The 27,558-nt window shown below is 40.4% G+C and overlaps 1 protein-coding gene across 5 annotated transcripts; it reads right to left on the bottom strand.

Annotated features, from left to right (window-relative positions):
* Positions 1-27,558, bottom strand: esrp2 (epithelial splicing regulatory protein 2). Of its 5 annotated transcripts, none has more exons than XM_072547417.1 (17): positions 27,271-27,558; positions 26,112-26,267; positions 25,746-25,874; positions 20,456-20,569; positions 15,441-15,549; positions 14,234-14,332; positions 14,098-14,152; positions 13,752-13,862; positions 11,946-12,078; positions 11,807-11,849; positions 9,912-10,213; positions 8,082-8,300; positions 5,410-5,608; positions 4,577-4,766; positions 4,222-4,405; positions 1,241-1,357; positions 1-158 (listed from the first exon to the last, which is right to left on the bottom strand). In XM_072547417.1, the coding sequence occupies exons 2-16, from the start codon at positions 26,241-26,243 to the stop codon at positions 1,268-1,270; spliced, it is 2,109 nt and encodes a 702-aa protein (XP_072403518.1). In that variant the 5' UTR covers positions 26,244-26,267; positions 27,271-27,558; the 3' UTR covers positions 1-158; positions 1,241-1,267. The 5 variants fall into 5 exon arrangements, with proteins under 5 accessions (XP_072403518.1, XP_072403517.1, XP_072403519.1 ...); XM_072547416.1 differs by lacking the exon at positions 27,271-27,558 and adding an exon at positions 26,426-26,560; XM_072547418.1 differs by lacking the exon at positions 27,271-27,558 and having other exon boundaries at positions 5,422-5,608; positions 26,112-26,563.

Genomic DNA, 27,558 nt, shown 5'->3' on the forward strand with positions numbered 1-27,558 from the left:
TACACCAATTGGAGGTTTACACACTCATGACCAATAGGTTGCCCATTCTTTTCTGACACTGCTCGTGTAGCCATCTCAATGGTTGGGAAAGTCACCAAAGCTTCTCCACTGGGCTGGCCAGCAAAGTTATACAGAACTAAGATTGCGTCTGCAGGAAGCTGAGGACAAATGAAAACACAATGGTTAGAAATCGTTTGATGTAAAGTTAATGTCTTTTGAGTACCTTCTGTATTTTGACGGAGGAACATATTTTAGTCAATGACCTCCAAGTCAGCACATTGATTTGTTCCATTCAGCCAGGAAACTGCAAAATACTTCACTCAAATGTAAATTGTACTGTCACAGCATGGCTGTGAACCAAAGACAAAATTCAGTGTTCTTAAACATAAGGCATCTCTTGATGGGTTTTCAAGCATCTTTAAGAAAAATCAAGATTAATGCAGGACATTGAATTTGAGCTGTTAAAAATCAAAAAAAGGTCAAAATCCCCAGATCTTTAGCAATTGGGAGCAATGGGAGGGCTGAAACTGGTGAAAACAAAAGGGTATGATTTGTTCTACATGACTCTGTAGAGCTAAAATTACAGAGCGACTTCTCTGTAAAAGGTGGATTGAGAAAGTTACTCCTTCCTGCTGACAAATAATCTTTTATTGATTCCACATAGTTACATTTCTTAAGTTCAGCAAAATAGCATTTTTTCCCCCTTCATTATAAATTACATCTTCCTTCATTCAACCTGGTCTGGCTGTCCTTCACAGCTTCGTGTGCTTGGACTTCAAAAGCTACAAAAGGAACCGCCGTGATCAGAGGATTGGATCATTTTATGCATATTCTGGATACTTGCAATCCAGTCATGACAATTATCTAGCTGCTTGAAGGAAAGAAATTTCTGCAAGAAAGATTAAACTTGTGTGGAAAGAACATTAAATATGTTATGAAGTGATTGCATTACTGCAGTGAGTGAAGAACCAGCGTTACTGTAGCCATGCAAAGAAATGTTTTAACCTTTTTACCCCTTGTGAAAGGCACTGCAACCACCACTGCTCAAAAAACAAAGGGTGCAACCGCCTCACCCGTGCATTTGTAGTTCATCATTGGAAGGGGGTCAAGAGAGATGATAGTAGTCCCAAAGAGGAGGAGGTGTAGAGAGAGAAGTAAAAATCCCAGTTCTGAAACACCACTTGAGGTCACTCGAGAGTGAAGTCTGGCCATTAAGCCAGCTGGGAGGTTTCTCTCTTACCTTGTTGAAATTTGTAAAGACGGTCATCTACAAACAGACCCACTCTTTGGGTGCCTGAAACATACTCCTTGCTTGTTCGTTCATCTGAATAAGGCCGCTGTAGTCATCAGGTGTATACTACAGTACAAGTTTGAATACATACATCAGTCAAAAGGAACATTGCTAGGTGAGTTTATGCTTCACCACAAATTCTTAACCTGGGCATTGGTAACTTGGCAAGAGAGAACTTTTAACTTTTACAAACCATGAAATCAATTAACAGCCCTTTGACTGCAAGACTAAAAGGCATCAAGAATTTAAAAATAAAAACTATAAAGACAAAAACACAATCACATCCAACACTCCGTTTATGCATATCCTCATGCACCTTGTGTATTACAAACCCATGGCCAATGACAATCATGGAAAAACAGGTTACAATAAAGCTGATCTTTACCTAGTACATCAGCCATATTAAAAAAGGTCACAGATGCAGTACATGTACTGTGTTGCCCTGTATAATTATGCAAACCTACCAATATTAAGTATTGCTGAAGCTGGATAATTTGATTATAAGTGGGATCAAGGAATATAAACAAAGACAATGAATAAAACATTCTTTAAACTTACTCATTAAAAAATGGCACTAAACAGAAAATTCCATTATCCATGAATGTTCAAACATGGGTACTTGATCAGAGATCCTGCATCAATTCCTAATATATTTTAAAATCTTAATTGATAAGATGCGAGGACTTTGAACAGTAAAATGTAGATAGTGAACTAGAGAGAGAAAAAAAAATTATGCTCTTCATCTCAAGCAGAAAAAAAAATGTGTGGGGCTATAAACAGATGGGATTAGAAAGCACCAGTTAGCCATTTCTAGTTTCCTAGATTATACAATCTACTTTCAGAGATGTAAAAGTAAAAACTCTCCTGCCAGTTTCCAAAAAGATTCATATTTTGGGAGAAAATTGCTTCAGGCATCTGAAGCAAAAAAAAAGACAAAAATTACAATAAAAGCAGATGTGTACCTTCACAAACTCTCAATGCAGTCACAACCTGTTGTTGAATCATTAATTTTGGCTTAGACCCATCCACCATTTTATAATAAACCATTATCTGGTGACTAATCCTGCCCAGCAAAATACTCTAGATTAGATTGGCTAGGCTGTGCAAATATTTGCATATTACCAGACCTGCTTGCATAGAATGCAATTGTAAAAAGTAGTGTTTTTTTTGTGGGAGAGGACGGAGAGAGAAGGAAGAAAGGCAATGCAGAAAAGGATAGGCAGGAGTATAAAAATGTTAGCTAGAAACCACCCAGATAAAGGCGACCAAAGACAATTTTTGAGTTAAAAATGTGTAAGGGAATTCAAATACTTGACTGCCTTAAAATGACTCATTGCTGCTGCATGTTTATTGCACTGCAATCTCATTTTGTGCACAGTCCAGAGACATACAGAAAAAAAAACTTCTGCACCATTTCAGGATCTTAATCTGAATTGCAAATGTAGATTGACTAGATTAGTTAGTTTGCCTTTCCTACAAACAGCCTGGTTGGTCTCTTGCAGATATGTAAGGATCTAATCCAAACCATTGTGTCCTACCAACCGTCTGAACTAGGGACTTTAATATATAAAATGGAAAATATTTCGCAACGTTAAAAGAATAAAAACAGCTCCGTTCAACCAAATCCAGAAAAGGCATACAGACCGACACAACCCAAGGCATATAGATTGACTGGTTTTATAATCAAGAACCCTCTAGTATGGAGAGGTACATGCTGCACTTTTCAGGAGAGGAGATTGAACTCACCAAAAAGGAAAAACAAGATGTTTGCATTCTGTTTCAGACATCAGAGACTGGGGAGCAGGAACTAAGAAAATACCACACACTCCCAAGAGGAAGATGGAACATTGTTTTTAAAATAAAATTCCCTTGCATACTCATAGGAAAATCCTACAGCTAGTCTTGGAAATGGTGCATTTTGAAAAGAAAACCCACCTGGCCATACAATAAGCAAAAACTGGGTCAAGCCAAACCATGGTTACTAAAAACCTTACTTGGGATTAATTGATCAAATCCACTAACAAAATGGCTTCCACATTGCCCTTGCTCTCTTTAGTAAACATTTAGATTTGAAGAAAGTATACAATAGGTAGACTGTCCAAGATTAGCTGTAACTCTGCTTGGTGAGTTTTACCAAAATATATATGCCTCAAGTAATAAGACAAGCAGAAATGAGCAGATCATCATAATTAAAGTGGTCAGAAAGATAAAGAAAAAGGTAGTAAAAACAGTATAGTAAATTACACACAGTCAAGAAAGGAGCAGAATGGATTTAAAAGACAAATCCACTTTCAATTTGGTTTTCTTTGAAAGGGAGAACACTTGTATATTTACTGTTGGGACAGTACATTTCACTGCCATATTACAATGATATTTATACTATTGCAGGTCTGGTATTACTGCGACTGCTCAGTAAAGTGCTCACACATGCAGTACAAAAGCCCCATGAAACCAAACAGGACTCTAAAATGGGGAGCAGAGAAGAGGAGGAAGGGGGTTGGGGTGGACAAAAGAACCCAAGGACCACCACCATCTCATTGCTCCCAGGAGATGGCAGAGACCAAACTCCCACTAAATTACATCACCATCGACACCTGTCAAAGTCAATCCCCACAGACAGTGCAATGTAAACAGTACTCCCATTGTCACACGGCCATACCAAGCTAGAGATGGTCCAAAATGTATTCACGTTAAGATCAGCACGTCATTCAACATATCCAGGAGAGCAAGAGAAATGGAACGCATGAGGAAAAAAATTGCTCAGTTAGAAATCCTTGGGCCTCAGCAAACCACAATATACACACAGACACAACAGAGAGTTTTACTGCAATCCTGATAAAAGGAGGCAGATATGCTGAATATCCTCACATCAAATTTTCTTGCGCTGGATAGGAAAAGATCACCAAGCAATATAAAGTGTTGAGCTTTACCTGATATCCCTGGAAGAAGCTAAGGATGTCTTTCGTTGCAATGTTGTAAGGCAGACCCTGCATGCGAACAAGTGCCCCAGGTTGCGGTATCACAGCATGTGTTGCAGATGTGGCTGCAGCAGCAGCAGCCATTGCTGCCTGGGGAGCTGCAAAGTATCCTACTGTAGTTGGAGACACGGGAGGGCTGGAAGGAAGGTGACAAATCAGTCCAAACACACTCAGACATAAATCATGACAGAACAGCTCCATGGCCTTGGCTTTATTGTCAAGCATATTTGCACATTAAACAATAACAGAGACATCAAACATTTTTGAGCAACAAATAAGCACTAGGAAATGGCACTGAAACATTTACCTTGGATAGTAGGTTGTGTAGTTCATGTAAAGCTGAGTGGCGGTTGCCTGAGCAGGATAATAGGCGACTGCAGGTGGCGGTGGTGCTGTCCGTGTTGGAGCCAGAAGGGCTTGGGGTTGATAAAGCGCTGCTTCAGCCGGTATTACAGCAGTACCAGGTGAGAATGTTGGGTATGTGGGCGGAGATAGGCCTACAAGATGGCAGAGAAAGGAACAACTAAGTATAAGCAATGTGTTCAATCACTTGATGTGCAAGCATCCCAAACACCCAGAGTGCATAATTAGCATTCGAAGTGTTCAAGGTGCCTGAACACTACAGGCAGCCATTGCACTATTGCCAATGACTGACTACCTTCACTCCAGTTCTGCCTTCATGCATTTCCTTCAAGTTGATTTGGCACATTGCTTATCCCTGGGTTTTGAAAACTGTACAGGTTTATAAGTCAAATGCAAACTGAACATGTATGACACCTTGGATGTTAAGCAGAGACACCCCAATGTAATCTTCAACACACTGGCAACTCCGTTTCCAAAGTTGGAAAATCCTATTACCAGGCAGACCTACTGCAGAGCTCCAGAAAGTATGCCAAAAAGCAAAAACAAAATGCCCAGTGCAACTGTCCAATTTTGCCATTTGGTGAAGGGGAAGAATGGGCAGTGGAAGAAAACCAACAACAAAAAAAAAATCAAAACCCTCATTCAATCTCAAGCCTTGATTAATGAATTACTGATCACAGCAAACCAGGTAAGGATGAAGAGATGTCAAAGCCCCAGCTTCCACCTACCATCATTTCAGCCGTTAGCAGCAAGAGAGCATCAGAAGTCAAAACTTACATGGTAACTTACATGGTGGCGGAGACAAGCCACTACGATTTAAAGTGCCACCCATTAAAACATAGCTCATTTCGTCTCCAGAACACTGAAACACTTCCACATATCTGTCCTTCATAGTCTTTTTGTGACATTTCTGTGCAACCAAGAAAGCACGGTCTGCAGACTTCATCTGAATAAAGGCATCACCCGAGGGCCGGCCCTGGTTGGGGGGGGGCGGGGAGAAAGAGGGTGGTGGTTGGGGAGAGATTCACGGAGAAAAGGAAGACAGCATGGGGAGAAAAGAAAAAAAAAAGTTATTGGAAGTTCAAAACATTTTAAAGAAAGCAAAATGAACTTATTAAGGACAAACTCTTACATTTAGAACCTTTTCAAACAGCGCTAAACATGCAGTGCCAACCCTGAATTGGTTGGAAACTACATAAGGTGGTGTGCATGGACCAGACCATTGCAGAAGCCAGCCTCCCATCCATGGACTCCAGTTATACTCCTTGCTGCATCAAAGAATCCCCCCACCATGGCAATGTTCTCCTACAACCTCTTCTGTCAGGCTGAAGATGCAGACACACACACAGACACTAGCAGATTTAAGAACAGCTGCCGTTATTAGACTGACGGATACACTCCCCAACTTCAAATAATGATCTTGTTAATGTTGTTCTTGCCTCATGCATGTCCTGCGTGGTGTAACCTGTATACATCACACTGTCCAAGCTTTTGTTTTAAAAAAAACCCTATGATTTGTATGCCCTTGTTTACTATGATGTGCCTACACTGCTCAAAGTTTTGCACTGTACTTAGGTACACATGACAATAAATCAAATAAAGTGGCTTAGCTTGAAATCACATGTAGGATGCTGATCAACTTGAAGATGATGCAAAGAACAGGGTGCACATCTACAAGTCACAGTTAACAACTAAAACTAAACTTATTCCAATTTCACTGGGAATTTATATTTGAAGACTTTCATCTCCTTTTACTCAGGAGCTGCATTTCAGGGAAGAAAATGAAAGTCACAAGACAGTGGCATTTGTTCAAGTGTTCATGGTGTTTTCTTATCTCCACTTACTGACTGCATAGAGCTTCATGCATAGTCAGATTTATCAAACACCAGTTAAACCAATTCATATCTAAACTATTAAATCAAAACTTGTTATACTAGAAACACAAAATTAATTTTTTAAAAAAGACACTTAAAAGTCTTTAGTATTAACCAATATTAATTCTCTCAATTTGACCAAACAAAATCCTTACGCACAAGCTTTTGTTTTTTTATGAAGAATTCCAGGTTTGTTCCAATTACTTCTAAAATTGCAATTTGAACAATTATTTTGAAAGCTTAAGCAGCAGCTAGTATCACCTGTTTTACTAAAATCGGAACTGTGTACCTCAACACTTTTTGGAGGACACTTTTTGGAATCTCAGCTCACGCTACAGAATTACTTCCATACATTATAACAGGATTATGGGAACATCTGAGATTGAACTGCCCTAGACAAAGCAGGAAGTGAGTAACAGGCTGTATCTCAAATCCTCGATGCTTCTTGCCAACAGCATGGTGCCTACAGCTAAAACAGGAATACAGAAAAAAAAAAGATCTGCCTCAATTTCTCCCCTGCCTAAACAAGTCTGGGCTCAGGTTAGTCTCCACAACATTTATTTGCTCAGTGCCTAATTCATTAATCCAGAGACTTATTAAGGTTTTCATTATTAAATCAGAGCAGATTGAAAAAAAAGTAATTTTATGCAAGATGTTTGTTCCAAAACTAGAATAGTGGGCTTAAACGACAAGTCACATAGTTACGAGCTCCACGTTACTGAATTATATATTTATATCTCCATTCTTGGTTTTAAGGAGGTGGCCTGACTGGGTTTTGACACAACATGTTTTTCAACACAGAACAGTGAACATCAATGGAGCTCAGGCATGGGGAGAGACAAGATAGAAAACAGCCAGCAATTCCTTTCAAATGCATTCTTACTCTACATCATGATTGACTCACTTCTGCAATAGTAACGAACTTCTGCAATAGCAATCCCCAAGTGCACATAAATACATAAAGATTAATTTGAAGCCACTAGAAAGAGAGGTTTGAAATCCAACGCTTTTTTTAAAAAAAAAACTCCCATATGTGAGCAGAGACTACACAAGGGTAATTCTGGTCCGAATTATAGAAAACCGTAGAGCTTTAAAAAGGAGACCCAGCACTAGAGAGGCTTTAAAATTTCCTCCACGCACACACACCTCACATGCAAAGTTCAAACACTCCCAACTTGCAAATCTCCAAAGCTTAGCAGACTAGGAATCACAACAGGGATGTGTTGAAGACTTTAATATCACTGCCCCAACTTGCTCCCTCCCAAACTCCTGCCCAAGCAACAGGTGCTGTCCACAAACCAAACAAATGCTAGCAATCTACATTATATGGAGGTCAGCTTGTTAACTAAGCAAACTAAAATAGATTCAAACTTATCATAACAGTTTGCACACCTGAAATAAGAGGCTGTCGGGTTTACAGTTTTGTATTGATATGCATTCTAATCAGGTTAGAATCCCCGAGAACCTAAATGGTATCTAAATCAAATGGGTAGCTTAACAAACGTTATTTTATCCAATGCTAACCAGAGGTTTGCATTCCCAAAAAGGACAAAGAGCTTGCAGCCTGCAAGTTACCTGTTGATTTAGTACCATGTGAACTCCATGAGGTTTTATATCAATTGTAAATTCTCCCATGAAGTCCAGAATATCTTCAATGGTTGCTGTGTAGGGAAGGCCCCGTAGACGAACACAGTCTCTTGTATGTCCAGTGGCAATGAATGGCTGAGGTATCACTGGGATGATAGGAGCTGGGAGTGTCGAAATTAGTGGGGTCGACATATACCTATTTAATACCTAAAGCATAAGAAAAAAAAAGCAGTTGGAGAAGTATTAATGGAAGCAAATTTCACAGAATCATAGTATCGCTGTAATCTGCTCCAACACAGTGTCACTTACAGGGACATTAAAGTCACATTTAGACTTCTGCTATGAAACAAGGTAAAAGATTGCAGTGCAAGGAATAACAGACAACTTAAAATCACAGAAAGAGCCTCCTTTAGACTGTAACATCCCACTTCGCTGAGGACTACCGAACCCTCATTCTAAACTAAGCATTAACCTCCAAGTACCTCATCCTAATGTTACAACTGCATTGTAAATGCAGCCCCAGAGGGCTGGTTAAATGAGTACAAGGAAATACTTAGCTCTTATGATATTGGAGAGACTAGTACAGTGTAAATACTATAAAAGTCTATGTTACAATAATACCAGGCATCACATTTCTTTCTCAAAACATTCATATCCCTGAGTTCAAGGAGGCATTGTCTTTGTATTAAACTAGTCTCACATGCCTGCTCCTGCCAAACCATTCCTAATTGTGTATCCATCCAAATGTCTTTTAAACATTGTAATTGTATATAAACCTGCATCCACCAATTCCTCAGGAATTTCATCCCACACTCGAGCCATGTAAAAAATTTACCTCTCATGTCTATCTTTTTTAAAATCTCTCTCCTTAAAAATGTGTCCCCTAATCTTGAAATTCCCCATCTTAGGGAAAAGACAACTACCACCAATTCTATCTATTTAGTTTGGGTTAATGTTCGGTATGGACTTGTTGAACCAAAAGGGTCTGTTTCTGTGCTGTATGACTCTATAATTTGGAAAAGAGGGGAAAAAAAAAGTTAATCCAATCCAGAGATCAAGAATGAAATTTAAAAATGAAACATAAATAGAACAATCTGGCAGGTTTGACAGACTCTCTCTCAAGATGTTGAGTTTTGCTTTAAAAACGAGTCTATTATTTGAATTTTTTTCTTCTTGTGAAGAAACCAAAGAGCCAGAATTGGTTAATCACTGCCAGTAAGCTATAACTGACTCTAGAGGGTCTTGTGGCACAGCGCTAGTGTCCCTATCTCTGGGCCAGAAGGTCAAATTCCACCTCGGGACATGACAAAGCCAGAAGTGACACTGCACATCCACTGACAGCAGCCATAATTACAGAAAAGAACAATTGGCTGTCTTTACAGGATCAAGACTTAATTTTACTTTCTATTTAAAAATGGCTTGTTGGTACTCCTAATTTAAAAGTCTCAACACTCTACACCAAAGGTGAACTTTACATTTTCTTTTCTGGAAGTGTTGACCCTAATTTGCATGGTTTAAACACTAAGCCTTCAAGTAATATTCAACAACAGATCAACGCCAAAAAAGTTCAAACTGTGGGACTAACTAGGTGGCTCTTTGAAAAGACTGGCATAAGCATGATTGATTAAGTAGCCTATCACGGGCCTAAGATTCTCAGGCTTCAAACCAAGGTTAGTCAGTACCAGAACTGAATAATGTGGAGCAAGAAAAGCAGGATGAATTGGAAACGAGACCATAAAATGACAATTATTCTTCATCCCGCACAAAAAGCCAAATAATGTTCAGTGAAATGCACTACACAATGGTGATAATACCAACCTGCTGTACTTCTGCTGCAGTACTCCTGAATAGTTCGATGTAACGCTTCCCCAATATCTCCTTATGTTTTTTAAGTGCATTTTGTGCAAATTCTTCACAAGCAAACAACACAAACGCATCCCCAGTCGGTCTTCCATCGGGGTATTTAACAAAGAGGAGTCCTTCCTTGCCACCTGTAACAGGACACTCATTTCCAAAGAAGCCCAGGACATCATCGACCGTGGCTGTGAAAGGTAGTCCACGCATTCGTATTATAACTTGGTTCTCCTTTGACAAGAACTGCGCGACTTCATTCGAAGTACCTGCATTTAAAAGTAACCTTTCACAATGGTGCACTGACTAGACTACCACCCTCACATTCTCCAAAAATAGAAAATATCTATGAATACAGCAAGGACCAGAGATCAGTTAAATACACATGAATTATTTAGGTCAATAATGAATAACAAATCCAAAAGAACAAACCTTGGAGTAGATTACAATGGTCATTTCAATCTCAAAATAAGTTTTTTTTTAAATTCCTTCATCTCTAAGTTTACTGACAGAGATTTATTGAAACCAGCTGTCCAATGAGATCAGGTTTAACCATAATGAATGAGGAGAGACCAAGAAAGTAGCTACTTTTACAATAGTATTGACTGGACTGCTGCTTCATAAAATTGGTCTCTCAGGAGCCGTCTATCATGGCAAAAGATCAGAAAGAGCAAAAAAACTTCTTAGCCAGAGATATCTACCAAGTACAGCCGAACTTACAGAAATGTAGAGTTTGGGTGCTCTTACAATATTAAGAGTTGATTTTATTTGACCATTTTGCTACATTAGGGGTTAAATTAATCATTTATTCTCTCTTCCCACCCATGTCCCCATCATTTTACAAATGAGGTTGAGCAGCACATTAATTGGCAGTCACCTACTTCAGCTGGAAAAGGAGCATTAAAACCAAACAGGTGGCTGCCATCTTTATTTCCAATTCGAGAACCCTCACCCAAAGTAGACGATAAATTTTGTAATATTACGGATGATCTGGAACTAAGTCAACATGCACAGATTTAAGCATTTTAGGACAGAAGATACTGAATATCATTACGGTAGCAATACACATCCCATGATTATACTGGAATGGAGAGAGGGATTCCCCCTGAAAAAGCCCTTTGAGTTCAATTCTGGGCTGGCAAGCAAGTTTTAAGACTCGGTTACCCAAACAGTGCAAAAATGCGGCGTGCCACAGGGTTTCCTCAGGAAGACAGGGTCAATGTTTCGGATGCTTACCCAAACTGGCAGCATCTTCAGGAGGCAGGACTAATAGCTTGGCAGAATTCCATCCAGTTCTCTCTGCAAGTGACCTCTACATTTCCAGTCACCAGAACTGCAGAAGTGAGGCATACAAATGTTGAATGACGTTCTCATTAACAGAACCAGTCTCTATGTTCAGGTTCCACTAAAGGCAAGTGCCTACAATGGAGTTATAAATACCTCATTTTTATCCAGAGCAGCTTCCCTCGTTTGCTGCTTACATTAGCTCTTCGCCTTTTCCCACCCTCACAAAACAGATAAGTGTTATCACCACTGCTGGCAGGGACAGATTCCCATTCAATGGAGATGTTCCTGATCCAAGGATCTTTGATCTTAAATTAGAGAGGATGCCTCGTTCAGCCACGGTTAGAGCGATGTGGCACACCTACAGATTTCTAGGGTCATGGAACTCATGAAGCAGAGTTGTAACAGGCTCTTAATCATTAACAGCATGCACCAGCCTGTACAATCTTCAAAACAGATTCAAGGATGGGAGAAATGAGCTATGTGATTAAACACCACGGTCCCCTCAGCTTGATTCTGTTTAACAACATATTGTAAAAATTGCCCATTGGAGATTTTTCTATTTTTTAAAAACTTACCTCCGGCAATTTTTAAGAATTCTTCTCCAGTAGCCTTGTACACCTGAATGGAAATTAATTTCCATATCATTAACTTTTTTTTTTGAAGGTTTGCCATTTTAAGTGAAATTTTGAAACGTTGCTTCTCATTTGTACCCACCTCAATGTATCTACTCCCCATGTGGTGTTTGTGCCTCTCGAGCGCAAGGTCCCGATGTTCAGGATTGATGAACCTGACAAGTGCTTCACCATTTCTTCTTCCTTGGGAATTGAGGCACAGTGCCACTCCACCTCTACAATAAAACCAGGAAATTTCTATTATGCGTCCATTAGTGCCAACCACAAAGCTGAGCTTCCAATCCACGCAATACTTAACATTTTGCCTCTTCAAAAAAAATCAATATAAAAACAAAATTCCATGCTTTACTCTTGATTCATCTTTACAATATGCAAATCTTGCAGGACACCTCTTGATGATCGGAGACACGTTTGTGCAAACTGGTGAAGGTAACATCAGCTCTACTGCTTCCCCTTACAGTTAAAGGTTTGTTGAGAGTGTTAAAATTGGCACGTGAACAGGTTTTGACAGAATATTAGAGAATAATGGTTGTTGAGAGGAGAGAATCATTACATAAACAAGATGCCAGGCTAAGAGACCTGGTGATAAAAATACTTTTGATTCACCACTTGTATAAACTGGCAGTAGAGTCCCAGGGAGGTCACTCCCACACCACTTTTTCTCCAAAAAAAAAAGAGTTAGAGTAGGACATATATGTTTCTAGCGTTTAGGTCTATGTTCTGTTTTCAACCAAACACAACCATTTCCGAGCCAAGAACACATATCTATCTTATATATCTGGTCTGACAGTATTGTTTTTATCATCTCCACCTGAAGGATTGCTTTCCCTTGACCAAATCTCAGAAGCAATAACTGACAAAAGCCTCTGCACCTCGAGCAATGTCTGTTTCTCAGCCCCACACAGCCATCTCTGGAATCGCCAGCACCTCAATCCTGCTGTTCATGGCAGCAGCTCATCAACAGCTGATCACCAGCTTCTCAGGGACAGGCAAGAAGTGCTCGCCCAGCCAACCAAGTCCATATCCCAGGAAGGAAGGTTTTTTTTAAAGATGCAATATAGCAGTCTATCAAAGCCAATACCAAAGACCATTCTTGATCTCACCTTTTCCTTGACCGGTTTATCTTGAACCCACACTCTGCAAACCACATAAGATCTGCACTCTTGTTTTCTGCCTCTTAAGCAATTTTTTTAATGCACATGACTTGGTCTATTTAAACCCAGGTGCTTTCCTTTCAAATTTGTCCACTCCTATCCTGAAAAATCTTGAAGTCTTGGGATATCTGACAGCAACCCTTTCTTCTGTAACTAAAAAAGGAATATATAAAAACTGAGAAAATGGCAGATTCAATCCATCCATTGCCAGGAAAAAATGACAGGCATCACAACCTACAACTGCTGCCCCTGAAGACGCTCACCAGAATTGTTTGAATCTGTGTTATCAGAGAATACAGTGGAATTTTCCTCCTTGTTTACTTTTAATTCCTGTCATGAATAAACTTTTGCTTTGTTTTATCATTAAACAAAGATTGCATAGATGCCCACTTTTGTTCGAAGCGAGGATTACTTTGCTAAAATAAGTGATCTATCTGGCCAGGCACTGGCCAAGAATTCAACTTGTCCAGCACGAACATCAACTGGATATTTCCCCCATAACAGTTGGGGCCATAAGATCATCATGTTATGACCCACTTCACAGTTCTACTTCTATTCAAGGAGGTAAACAGTTTTGAACAAAAAATAAAGTTCTAAAGGAACATGTATAATTGGTAGGAAGCCCATTAAAGTATTTGATGACAATTACATCTAACAAATTGAGCCATGCACTCATTTTAACTTAAATCCACAAAGCATTCACAGACTAGGCCCTTGTTCAAAAGTACACTTACTTGGCTATGTTTAGTCCTTTAAAAAATCTTGCAATATCTTGGTCAGATGATTGCCATGGTAGACCTCTGGCCCTAATGACAGTTTCACCATTCACTCCTTCAGCTTTGCTACTGTAAGAGAACATTTCACAAGATTTTATCCATCACTATTACTTGTGAAAAGTGACTTTATGTAACAGTTCAAAAAGTTTAAGTGCTTCGCAGAATTGTAGTTTCTTCCTTTTTACCCACTTTGCAGGCAGTACTACTAAAAGTAAATTAAGAAACTTTATTACTCAATATATAGGTATTGTTTTTCATTTATCATTCTTGAACTACAATACAATGCCTTTTAAGCACCACTTACCAGGGACCCGTTTCAAACTTGTACTTGACAGTTTCAAAGTTTTTGAACACATAATCTAAAAGAGAAAATGAAATTAACTATATGCCAACTGATTACTGTTGAAAGACTTTGAACACTGAATTTAAAAAGCTCTTACTGTAAGGTTCGCTTATTAAGCTTAAAATAACTGCACCCATGGTAATAACTTCAAATACACCATATTCGTTGGCTGTATTTTCTGTGTTTAATTCCAAGTCTGTACACAAGATTAAGGAAGTTTCACTGTCAGAATCCTCCCAACTTCCTATAACCTTGAATCTTGTTTGATTTTTTTTAAAAAGTGAAAACAACCATGCATTAATTTAAGTGCAAAAGAGGATGAAGGGGCTGCATCAGGGCATACATGCTACCGTAAGACATTAATCAAATATCCCTTTTTAGGCAGAGGCTACAGAGGAAAATGAGAAATGTTGACTAAAAATCGATCAAGATTCCTGAACTGCTGCACTAAAGCTTCCAATATCCTTATGCACACAAGTTGTGGATGCTGATTTAGCTTTTTCAATTACACCCATATAGTTTAGCTGTATCATATATGCAAAACCAACCAAAAAAAAATTAGGTTAATTGTGGCTTCAGTTGCCAAAGCCCAGGATCTGGATTGCTAAACCTCTGCTTCCCTCTCCTCCTTTAAAACTCTGTAAAGGACACTTCTGATCACACTTTTATCATCTTCCCCCAACTTTACATATGCCTCAGTGTCAAACCTTATTCAAGAACGCTGCTGACAAGTGACTTGCAATAGATTACTACAATAAAAGTGCTTTTATCTTGTGTATTCACAGGGTGAGGGTATCCCTGGCTAGGCCAGCATTTATTGCCTATCCCTAACTGCCCAGCATCAACCATTTCACTATTGGTCTGGGTCATATGTAGGCCAGACCAGGTAAGGATGGTAGTTTCCTTTCCTTCGTGACATTAGTGAACCAGGTGAGCTTTTCTGACAATTGACCAATGAATTCATGGTTAGCACTAGACTCTTAATTCCAGATTGTTCCTCACTGAATTCAAAATTCCACCATCTGCTGTGGCAGTATTCGAAACCAGAGATTTCGAAACTTGACTTGGACCTCTGGATTAATAAGGAGAAAGTGATGACTGTGCCACACTCTCGTTTCTGGATCAACAGTCCAGTGATGATACAACTAGGCCTTCAGCGCACCCTTATATTGGAGCGATTGTTATTAAGGAGCCCAGTAAATGTGCATCCATCTTTAGATCAGTGATCTCTAATCAGAACTGCAAACACAGAGGCAAATAAAAGTCCAGGCACTTGACAGATGGTTAGCAGGAAGGAAGGATACATTCTGCCATTGAACTGATGGAGTTTATGGAGGCTGCATTTGGACAACATTTGTGAAATTCCTTCTGCAGGTCATAAAATGAGTAGAAACAGTCAGGAAGCACCAAATTCTACAAAAAAGATAAGGAAAAATCGATTAAGGTTAAAGTTCACAAATATTCATGACTAAAGTTTCAAAAATAATGCAGTTTATATTTCAAAGTAATCTTCTCGTAACACAAAAGATAAAGGTTGAAACCAGATCCACAGATATTGTTGCAACATCAGCACTAAAGTAACCTCAATTACTAACTCAGCTTGAGCGTAGCAAGACTGCAGCAAATCACAAGTGAAAGCATAGGGAAGCAATCCTAGATTTTACAATTAAGTACCAGAAATATTCAACTATCACAGTTGACTCAACAATTCAGCAAGTAACAAGTATAGGCAAAATTCCAACAAAAACCAAAAAAAAATGATTGCTTAAAAAAGAACCAATTGATTATCGAAGTCATTTACTTCAACTTGTAGTTGATGAATACCATTTTTGTCCTTCTTTAAGCAATTTTTAATAGACATTTATGAGGACAAAGAATTATAAATTCTTTGAGGACTACTGAAGCGATAAGTACTTATTCATTTAATCAATAATCTGATCAAGGCACTCCTAAGAATCAGCCTGGACTCAAAATGTTAACCATTTCGCTCAACAGATGTTGCCAGACCAGAGTTTCTCCAGCATTTCCTGTTTTTCTTCCTCCCAGATTTTCAGCATGCCCCCAGAAAATATTCGGAGTTTCTGGGTTAATAATCCAGTGATTCGGCATGCCTGAAGATCCTGGATGGCACCGTAAAATATGCTGTTTCTCTCTTTCTAGATGTATTTGAATTATTTTATCTATTGGCAGCAGACAACTGCTGCCAGCTTCGAATTGACCAGGTCACATTAAAAATCTTTAGTGTGAGATAAAGATAACCCAGGTAATTACAGGTGTCACCTGTATCAAAATTGTACTAAAAATATAGGGATTGGGTATTATCCAAGGCAGAGCTGAAGGAATAGAGTTAGAAAGCAGAGATCCCATGTGTGAAATGTCCCACACTGCTATAAAGAACAATCATGTACATAGTGGAATTATTGTTTGGACATCCAGAAAAGCCTTCAATGAGATAACAAGTCTAGTCAAAAAAACCATGGAATGATAAAGGAGATCTTTAGTATACCATTCATAGACCATCCTCTTAGTTCAGACCAAAAGGGGTAGCCAGGGGCACCTACATGGGCCCCAGCTATGCCTGCCTCTTCATCAGGTACATGGAACAGATCCTCTTCCGTAGTTACATCGGCACCATTCCCCACCTTTCCCTCCACTACATTGATGACTGTATTAATGCCACCTCGTGTTCCCACAAGGAGGTTGAACAGTTCATCAACTTCATGAACACCTTCATCCTGACTTCAAGTTCGCTTGGACCATCTCAGACACCTCCCTCCCCTTTCTTGACCTCTCCACATCTAATTCCAGCGACCGACTTAACACAAACATCTACTTCAAACCCGAAGATTCCTGCAGCTCCCTGGACTGCACCCCCTCCCACCCCTACCCTCTTGTAAAAATTCTATCCCTTACTCCCAAATCCTCCACCTCTGCTCCCAAGTGAAGCAATTCCACTCCAGAACATCCCAGATGGCCTCTTTCAAGGACCACAGTTTCCCCCCCCCACCCCACGTGGTCAATAATGCCCTCCATTACATCTCCTCCACTTCCTGCACCTCCGCCCTTGAACCCCACTCTTCCAACTGCAACAACGACAGAACCCTCGGTCCTCACCTTCCACCCCACCAACCTCTGGATACGATGCCATTTCCGTCACCTACAGTCAGACCCCACCACCAGAGGCATATTTCCCTCTCCATGCCTTTCAGCATTCTGCAGGGATCACTTCCCTCAGTGACTCCCTTGTTAGGTTCATGCACCCCACCAAAACACCGTCCACTCCTGGCACCTTCCCTTGCCACGACAAGAGGTGTAAAACCTGTGTCCCCACCTCCATCCAAGGCCCCAAAGGACACTTCCACATCCGGCAGATTTTCTTGCACATCCAAACACCTCATCGACTGTGATCATTGCTCTCAATGTGGTCTCCTCTACACTGGGGAGACAGGACACCAACTTGTGGAACATTGCAGAGAACATCTCTTGTACACACACACCCAACAACCCCACCACCCTTGGGCCAAGCTCTAACTCCCCCCTCCCACTCCGCCAAGTACGCGCAAGTCCTGGGCCGCCTCCATCACCAAACCCTAACCACCTGATGCCTGGAGGAAGAATGCCTCATCTTCCATCTTGGGACCCTCCAACAGTATCAATGTCGATTTCAGCAATTTCCTCACCTCCCCTCCCCCATCTTATCCCAGATCCAATACTCCAACTCGGGACCACCTTCTTGAACTGTCCATCTTCCTTCCCACCTATCTGCTCCACCCTCCTCTCTGACCTATCACCATTACCTCACCTGCATCGACCTATTGCCTTCCCAGCTACCTTCCCCCAGCCCCACCCATTTCACCATTATCTCTCAGCCGCCTTGGGTCCCCCCCCAGCATTCCTGAAGAGCTAATGCCTGAACTGTTGACTTTCCTGCTCCTCGGATGCTGCCTGACCTGCTGTGCTTTTCCAGCACCACCCTCTTTGACACACATCCTCTTAGGAGACCATTACATTCGTTGCAAGACCCATTTTTTTCCCATCGTTCTACAAATATTGCTTTCCATTCAAATATTTATCCAAGTCCCTTTTGAAAGTCACCAAAGCTGCTTCCGCAACCATTTTAATCAAAGCATTTGAGATTACAATTATCTTAAAAATCACATTGGCAATCGCACTTTTGCGCTGCATCCATAATCCATTACTAGTCTCTCTGTCATGGCAATAGTTTCCGCTCATTGAACACTATGATCAAATTTCTGCTCAAGCTTCTCAGTTCCAAGGAGAACAGACCCAATCCCCTCAATTTCACGCCATAACTGAAGCATCATCCCTGGTACTTTTTTTTTAAAGTAAGTCTCTTCCCTCACTATTCCAAAATTCTTCCTAGAGTGTAGTTCCCAGAATGGAGGAATAGTCCAGTTGTATATTTAGAATTATAATTAAAACGTAATGAGTGCAAAACATTGCTTTAAAAAAAAAAGAGGCAAAGTCAAAAGAAACCAAACTCTGAAAGGGAACACCAATTTACACTGATTTATGCAGGATAGGAAGAGGGTGCTGATTGTAGGGCCAGGGTTAGTATGGAGATGCAACAGGATCCGATAACAATTGATCGTAGCTACCTGAATAACCTCAGGCCAGGAGACAGATAGGCAGAGACTAACAATGGCAATTACGTCATGGCAACCCCAACACCAGCCTTTCTGAATAAGAAAGGATTTGGTGTACACAATGCCCTCGAGAATGAGACTACTGCTGCTGCCCTTGTATAGTAAAGCCAACTGTGCCGTTAGGGAGAAACAGGTTTTTGACCAAGCGACAAAAACAGAATCATGCTCTACTGAACTGGAGGAGGAGAACATGCAGGTGATTTATCTATTGTTGTTGTTCTCGGTGCAGAATATCACGTTTGTTAAGATTGGTAGAATGGTAGTACTGCAAGAACTTGTTAAAGTCCACCATGCACAAATGGCAAAAGGAGTGAATGTTTAAAGTGGTGAATGGGGTGTCAATCAAGCAGGCTGCTGTGTCCTAGATGGTATCTTAGTTTTGTCGGAGCTGTACTCATTCAGGTAATTGCAGCATAATTCCATCACAACGGTGGACAGATCTGAGAGTCAAAAGGGGAGAATTACCTGCCTCAGAATTCCAAGCCAGTGGTTAGAATGGTTACTCCCAGACATTATGGTCAGAGATTCAGCAATTGCAATTGAATGTTATGAAGAGATGGTTAGATTCTCGTTTTGAAGATGTCCATTGTCTGACACTACAGCTGCATAAATGCCACTTGTCACTTATAGACCAAAATCGGAATACTGCCCATGTGTTGCTGTATGAGAGACTGATGGTATCATTATCTGAAGTGGTACCAATAGAACAGAACACTGCAATCAGAACATCCCATCTTCTCCATAATATTATGCTGTTCTTTTAGAATGCACTGGTCAGACATACTTAGTTTTAACATGTGAGGCAGACACAATCCAATGCTGTGACCAATCAAAACTCAGCATACCAAATCAAATTCCTGGAGCAGTAAGCCAATTGGCTTCTATGTGACATGGTCTCTCATTAGTATTTAAGGCATCTTGTAAACCAGGAGGTCATGGCAGATTAGAAACAATTGTGATATTAGACAATTCAAGGAAAGGAAGCTGGATCTGTGGGTTCAATAACTACCAGCACACTCAAACCCAGCCCAAAACTGCAGTTGTTCAAAGATTATGCCAAGCACTTATTTCCTCTTTTTGCTTTATTAAAATCAACTTATCTAGACAATTTGGCTGAGTGCACAGGATTGGCCAGTCTCACCACTCACGCTTCAGTCTACTCAAACTTGAAGTGACCCTCAATCCACCCAAACCATGTTGGCTCAAGCCACCTAAAGCTGCTGACCCAAGACGCAGTGCAGCCACAGTATTGAGTACAGGTAGCTCTTCAATAACGTGGGGTCGGACAAGAACGCAACCATCGCGTTATAGAAAAATCACATTTTAGAAACCGCTCAAAATGGTGGCGACATAATCGCGTTACAGCCAACACGTTTTAAAAGTTTGTGCTTTAGAAACAGCGTTCCCAATTCATCATTTGCGTTACAGCAAACTCGCAGTAACGAACATGCATTATAGCAGAATGACCTATATTTTATATCAAGCTAAGTTCATTACTTTAGTTTCTGGATGAGTGCAATTTAAGATAGATCCAAACTGAAAATTTCATGTTTGATTCAGTAGAGAGTATGTTCACACCAATTTATTGCCTAAAGGTTGAATAGTTTGACCAATAAAACATTTGCAATGTTACAGCTGTCAAATTTCTTTACCTTTTTGGATGCTTCTGGGTGTAGAACCTGGCGAATGAGTAATTGGCCATCAGTACAAAGACAATAAGAACTCCTCCCAAGTGCTTTCAATTCACTCGACAAAACCTGGCTGAACTGAAAAAGAAAGAAGTGATTCATATGTTTATTCCATGCATTTGCAATTATTTGTTCACACCTTTGTAGAGAATGTGGGAGGAGTCCTGATAGCCTGACAACATTTAAACCATATGTAGTTGCATTGGCCAACATTCATAAACGATTATTGCTTCCCAGGTCTCAAATGTTCAACTGGAGAATTTCAAAGGTACTTACAAGGAGTTTCTTCAGACTGTAGGCAGTTGAGAGACATCGAGAATATACACAGAAATTCAATTTTAAAATAAAGTGGAACAAAGTTTTAAGTAGCTGAGAGGCATTACTTGTAGCTAAATTCAATTTAGCACTTTAAATCTGAGACACTGCAATGCCCTTAATACAACTCATCAAGTCCACTAGCCGACTCACAATGGAGACTCACACAGACTGTCCCAGAAATATGGGACAAAAGGTGCCACAGGATCATGTCAAAACAAGAGTCACATGATCACTGTCACAAAAAGTGATAAAAATTTTAAAGTGACGCCCCCTACGGAGATATCAGGACAAGTTATCTAAAACACAATCAGTGTGAAAAAGTTTTCAAAGCCGATAAAACTCAGCGGGTCTGGTAGCGTCTGTGGAGAGAGAAAGAGTTCATGTATCGAGGCCAACATGACTTGAAGAATCGTTCCAGACTCGAAATATTAACTGTGTTTCTCTCTTCATAAATGCTGCCAGACCTGCTGAGTTTCTCCAGCATTCTGTAGGTTTCAAATTTCCATTATTTGGAGCATTTTGCCTTTTACAGGCACACAATAGACAGGCAATAAAGACAAGCTGGGAACACCAGAGTTTGGGACACAGACATGACTGTTAGTGGAGTAACTAACACTGGGTTTCAGAATTAGTAGCACAGGAGTCGTGGAGCTGAGAAGCAGAGGTGTGGTTTGAGGTAAACAGCAGCAAGGCCGTTGAGGAATTTGATAACAAAAGTAGGATTTTAAAACTTGGAGATAGTAAGGACTGCAGACGCTGAAAGTCAGTCGATAAAATGTGGAACTGGAAAGGCACCAGAGGTCAGGCAGCATCGGAGAAGCAGGAAAGGCAATGTTTCCGTTTGGGACCCTTCATCAGGACTGAAGCTGAAGCCAGAAACTGAAGGTCAAAGAGATGAAGGATTTGTCACAAATTAGTATCAGGCAGAGTTCTGGGAGTTAGAATTGGATCGTTCAGTTTGCAATAGGTGGAAAGGATGATCAAGAGACAACTCCCATACCTGTAGGCATGTTCCAATTTAAAATTAGACACAAAGCTTCCATACCTTTGATAGCCATACATGAACGACCACTGCAGAATGAACATTAGATTTCTTAAATTGGTAAATCAAACCATGTAAAAAATATTACACAAAGGGCATCCAAATAGTAATACAGAACAAGGGTTTTGTATGCAATAAAGCTATGTGCAAGCACCAAGTATTTAAACTCTCACCACTCCCAAAGTTTGCTTATTTGGCAGGTCCAGTGTCTGTGGCTGGGGTGTTGGCAAGTAATGACAGAATGTCAAATTGTTAAAATCATTAATTTCTCAGTCTAAGACACCTCCTCACTCAGCTTTACACAGTAGTGTACACAAGACTGCGGTTCTTTGATTTCAAGACTTGAGATTTCATCATTAAAAGGATACAATTCCTTTAAAATGTGTCCCACAAGATTTATCAAGTTATCAATTTTGAATTTGCTTTAACATCTGCAATAACATATCATCATTTCTGACCACAAGAGCACTGAACCTGAAATGCTCTCCCCTAACAATTATGAGTGGCTCCACCAAGTCTGCAAGCATCAAGTGGTTTGCATTGACAGCAGTGTCAGAATGACAGTCACCTGCATCAGGAACACAACACCCTAAATGTCACTCTGACTTCACCAAATCAAATTCTTTACAAAACAATGAAACTCATTTCTTTTCACAAAAAAAAGAGGGAAAAAAAAAACAATATGTTCTCAACCAAGTCTACAGCTCCTGGCTTTTTAAGTTTGGAATGGGAGCTTTGTACAGGCAATCTTGGTGGGAAAGGGTTAAAAGGAAATACAAAGTTTTAGAAGTGGAAATACTAGTTTGGCAACTGTGTTATTGCTTGGACCACAAGGCAGACTAACACGTTTGACCACTTAAAGACAACTAATCTCCCATCAACAATTCACATTACAATCCAACATCCCCAATGCTCAAATTACTCCTAGTTCAAAACACTTCTGCATGAATAAAAAAACTCGTTACAAACAAGCAGAATGTCAGAAAACAGCATTATTAATTGAAAATACTCACAGCATAATTTAACATTCAAATGCACTTGTACTTTACTGTGTCTCAACAAACCACCTGGCTAAAACTCATTCTCCATAAATTGTCCACTTCAATATATACCTCGAGCAACAGTAACCTTCGGTCTATCTCAAGTGTTATTTATAAGCCCAGCTGATGGAATTAGCCTCCAAATCAGGAGATTTTGGGTTCAAGACTTAGTCCAGATTTGAACATAAAGATCTAGGGCAAAACTCCATTGCAGAACTGAATGTGCTGCAGTCAGAGTTGCCAATCCTTTGGATGAGATACTAAACCAACACTCTGCCTTCCAGGTCAGTTGTAAAAGATCATGTAGCATTAAAAGAGCAGAGGAGTTACTCCAAAGTGTCGTGGCTCCTGTTTATCACTCACTCCACATCATTGAAGTAGATTGACCAGTTATGATGGCAATCCTGTTTGTCAGAGTTTGCTATGTGCAAATTGATTTCTATTCCATAATTTACAAGTGACTATGCTGCAAAAGTTCTTTATTGACTGTACAGCATTATGACCTTGGGATCACCCAAAGTCAAAGAGTGCGATATAAATGCAATTTTTTTTTTGGTTTATGAATAAAGCAAGACCTTATCTATTTTCGGTTGGAGGCTGAAAACTAGAACTTAATAAAATATGATTTTAAGTTCACTTGGTCAATCTTGTACAGAAAGAGCTAAACATCAATCTCTTATTGATCTCACCAGAACCATGGTGGTGAAGAGGGGAACAGAGAAAAGACTCCAACTCTAGTTTCGAAGGAATTAGCTAGAATCACAGGGAAACAGAAATAGCATGGTCAAAATGCTTCAATTTTCCCTTATTTCTTTCATTTAAAAAAATGTAAGAAATTACTATGGACAAGGAGATAATTTCACTGACTTATCAAATATAAGAGAATAAAAACTAAGCTCACTGTTGGGGTACAAGACTTTCACAACAGATCTCAACTCAGAACATCAAAACTGTTTATTTCATTACAACTGCTCCCATACATGATGGGCATTTCCAACAGGCAAATGAGGTGGTCGAACAATCCTTCACCCACATTTCAAAAATGAGTTTTGACAGTCTTTGAATTGAAGACCAGCTTGGATTAATAAAAATGGACCTAAATTTGAAACCATTTCTAAAACCTCTTGTCCATTCCTTGATAGCTTACTGGACTTCTGCATATGGATCTTGGAGATTGTGGAAGGGAAGAGATCTCTTTCTGGAACTAAACCCTCCAGACTGCTAGAGTTGTCAAGGTGCCTGGTTGCTTTAGTAGACACTAAGGCTATATCAGTTTTTTCTTTGACTAATTAATACTTTCTTTTGGACATTCAGTCAAGGGCTCCTAGACAGTGACGTGACCAAAGGAATAGACTTTCCTAATCTCCAACTTAAAATAGATTGGCAAACCAAAAACGACAACATGACAGCACTACTCAAAAACACGAGATTACATTTTGACTCATTTGATAAACTTAAACCCATCACTTCCATTCTGTTAAATATCAGTTTGTTTGTTGCATTACAATACAGGTAGCACTATTTTTATGTGGTGGCGATGGAGGAGGCTGGGAGGGGCAAAGAGGAGAAAACTAGTAGTAATTAAATGAAGAGGGATTAACAACAGATCTATTTACTGGAAGTAGCATAATTCATGACCACTAAATGAACATGTTGATATCCACAGAATGTGCTATCTGTACATATGGTAATAAAGACCAAATCCTGGTACTCATGTTACAGAATAGGCGGTATTCATTGAACCAATTAAACATATTGATTTTAAATCAGAAACTTGGTTGGGACTGGGGGGGGAAAAAGAAAGAGTTCTTGAGCGTTCAAAAGGTTATGGGCTATTTACAGTCCATTCCTTTATAACTCAACTTTACAAGAAAACCTTGACTCATGGCTCACCAGCACAGATGAATGACTTTACTGTGTTAGATCGATTACATTTAGAAATTAACTTTGAGGTAGTCTCATTGCCCACATCCAAACCCGGATCTAAGATTTCTTAAAGTTAAAAGCAAAGAATGTTTCCAAAAATCAATTAAAATTTTGCTAAACAAACTGTCAAAGATGGAAGCAACTTAACCTCTGCCTCTTGTCGTACAAAGTGTAAAAATGCTTATTTTTAAAAAATCCTTATTTCCCATCCAGCTGTTTCAGGTCAGATCAGACACAGGTGAATACAGTTTAGCATTGGGCTAGGCAGTATTCTCTCATTGGGGCTCTTGTGGTGCAGTGGTAGTGCTCCTGCGTCTGAAGCAGGAGGCCTGCTCTGGAGTAGTGTCATAGCATCTCTGGTTAGTTGGATTAGATAATATTTACAACTTAAATTTTGGGCCTGACACAGAGTTGGAACATGGTCACAAAGAGAGGTCTCAAGTTTGATCCAAATAGTTCAGGGCCTTGAAATCAAAGCTGATACAAAACATGAACAGCTTCCCCACAAGCTAAACGTCACAAATATTTAAGTCCACGTTTTCAATCCGCTGAATTTTAGCTGGATTCTAAGAACGCTGTCTTTCTGCATGAAGGCTCGACTGCAAAGGAGACCAGACTCCTGTAGGATTCAGGTGAGTGGCTGCTAGGGAGCAGCACCGCTTCCTGGATTTGAGTAACTTTGTTTTTCCGACGGTGATCCCCCCATTTATGCGTTCCCTTCCCCCTTAAGGAAGGAAGGAAGGAAGGGAGGAAGGTTGGGGGGGGGGGGGGGGGGGTGCTCTTCAAGACCTCACATTGTGTGCTTGCTCTCCCAATTCCCCATTCTGCGAGGTGGTCGCCTAGTAAACTAAGTTTGAAAACTTAGTTTATTTTTCCATTCTCTCTCTCTCTCTCTCACCAGCCCACCTCCTTCCCCAGGGAAACTCACCTGTTCAAGGACTCGATCGAGCGGCTCCGCTTTGGCGATGTCCTCCAAACTAACGCCGATCTCCCCTTTACATTGCTCGCTCAACTCTAGACTGTCGGCTTTCACCAGCACTTTGTGGACTTCTCCCACCTGTTTGGGGGGGGGGGGGGGGCGGGCAGAAAGGAGAGAGAGGGAGAGAGAGAGAGACAGGGGCAGCAAATGTCCGTGAAACGAGCCGTTCACAATCAACACTTCCACAAGTAGCAGAGTTAATGTGCGGACAGGTCTGTGTACGAATCGAAAAAGGCAGAAGACACAGAGAGAGAGAGAGAGAGAGAGAAGGGAAGAGGAGGGAGGGGGGTTTGGGAAAACAGGTCGATTGCATACCTTCTTGTTGTGTAGATCCACAACTTGCCACACCAAGAGAACTAGTTCCCTTTCATCCGAACCAAGTTTAGCCCCATTTGCACCAGCTGTTGCCCCAGACAAAACCACCAGAGAATCGTGCGAAGCCGTCATGACGGAGAGCTACAACAAGCAAAGCTTAAAACACAAGGAGAAAAAAAAAGTGTTCACCTTTCCAGTGATCACCTCTACCGGTCTTAAAGAAAGATTTTTTTTAAACAAAAAGGGAAGGGAAGATAAGAAAGTCTCTTTTCCCTCTCTCTCTCAAAGAGTCAAAGTGTCTCTTCGAAGTCTACCTGGTCCTAACGTGTTGGTGAACTTGCTCATTCACGAGGCGAAACTGACAAAGCTGGTCTCTTTCACTCTGACATGGGGAAAAGCGATGGCTGCTTTCTGTCCTCATTTACCTGCCTACAGATCAGACCATGTGACAAGCAAAGCAGCAATCGCCAGGGAGATTCCATTGGCTTGTTGGAAACAAAAAAAACAGGAACGTGGCATTGCCTGTAATGGAACAGCCCAATCCGGCGCCTCACCTTTCACTGGCTGTGCAATCAAAAGATAGTTGAACACATCACCTTAATCACTGGAACTGTCTCATAGGTAGGGTGTGCCTCGGAGAGCAGGCCATTTTTGATATTTAAAATCTTAGCATACTCACTAGACCCCCTGTTGCTCAAAGTATCCAAGAGATAGTTGTCTCCTGTGTTTTTGCTTTTTATAGTGTTTCATATTTTAGAATCTCTACAGTCAACAAACTTTAAAAGGTTAATGGTTGAGTTCCTACGTTTATTTCAAATGCTAGAAAGCACTAACATCCTAAACTGATATTTAAACCAGTGGCCGGGTGTTGGCACTGACTCAGGGTTGTGGGTTTATGGGAACGTACTCTCCAGTGTCCAAAGCGTTCACCTTCTAATCAAACATTAAACTAACAGATTCCAAGTTCCCCACAACATGTATAGTTGCCTCCTCGAGTCACGATTTTGAGAAGCTATTGAAAGGACGGGATATGTGCCTGGAGTTCTCTTTAACGTTTTCACCTTCATTAGAAGATGCACTGAAACTGGACTCAAAAGTAATAATACATCGACCCACACGCCTGGTTAGTACGAACTCCTGTGCAAAAGGAAGTACTTACTTTATTCACCAATGGGAAAGCAGCATTCCGGTCATTCGCCTGTTTAACTATCAGCCCAATATTATACAAACACGCTTTTTCAAAAATAGGCCTAGTTTCGGGCGTTAGAAGAAATTCCCTACATCTCCATTAGTTCGGGCGTCCTCCATTTGGTGGATATTGAGAGTTTGCTGGTGTTGAGAATGAAATTGGGCCTCAACTCCCTGAATTCAGAGGAAGCGTTTTCTTTTGATGGAAAGCGTTGGCGGTCCCGTGATAAAACCCGTTACACTTCCAACGTGATCACTC

The sequence above is a fragment of the Chiloscyllium punctatum genome, chromosome 26, assembly GCF_047496795.1.
Source record: "Chiloscyllium punctatum isolate Juve2018m chromosome 26, sChiPun1.3, whole genome shotgun sequence".
NCBI lineage: Eukaryota > Metazoa > Chordata > Chondrichthyes > Orectolobiformes > Hemiscylliidae > Chiloscyllium > Chiloscyllium punctatum.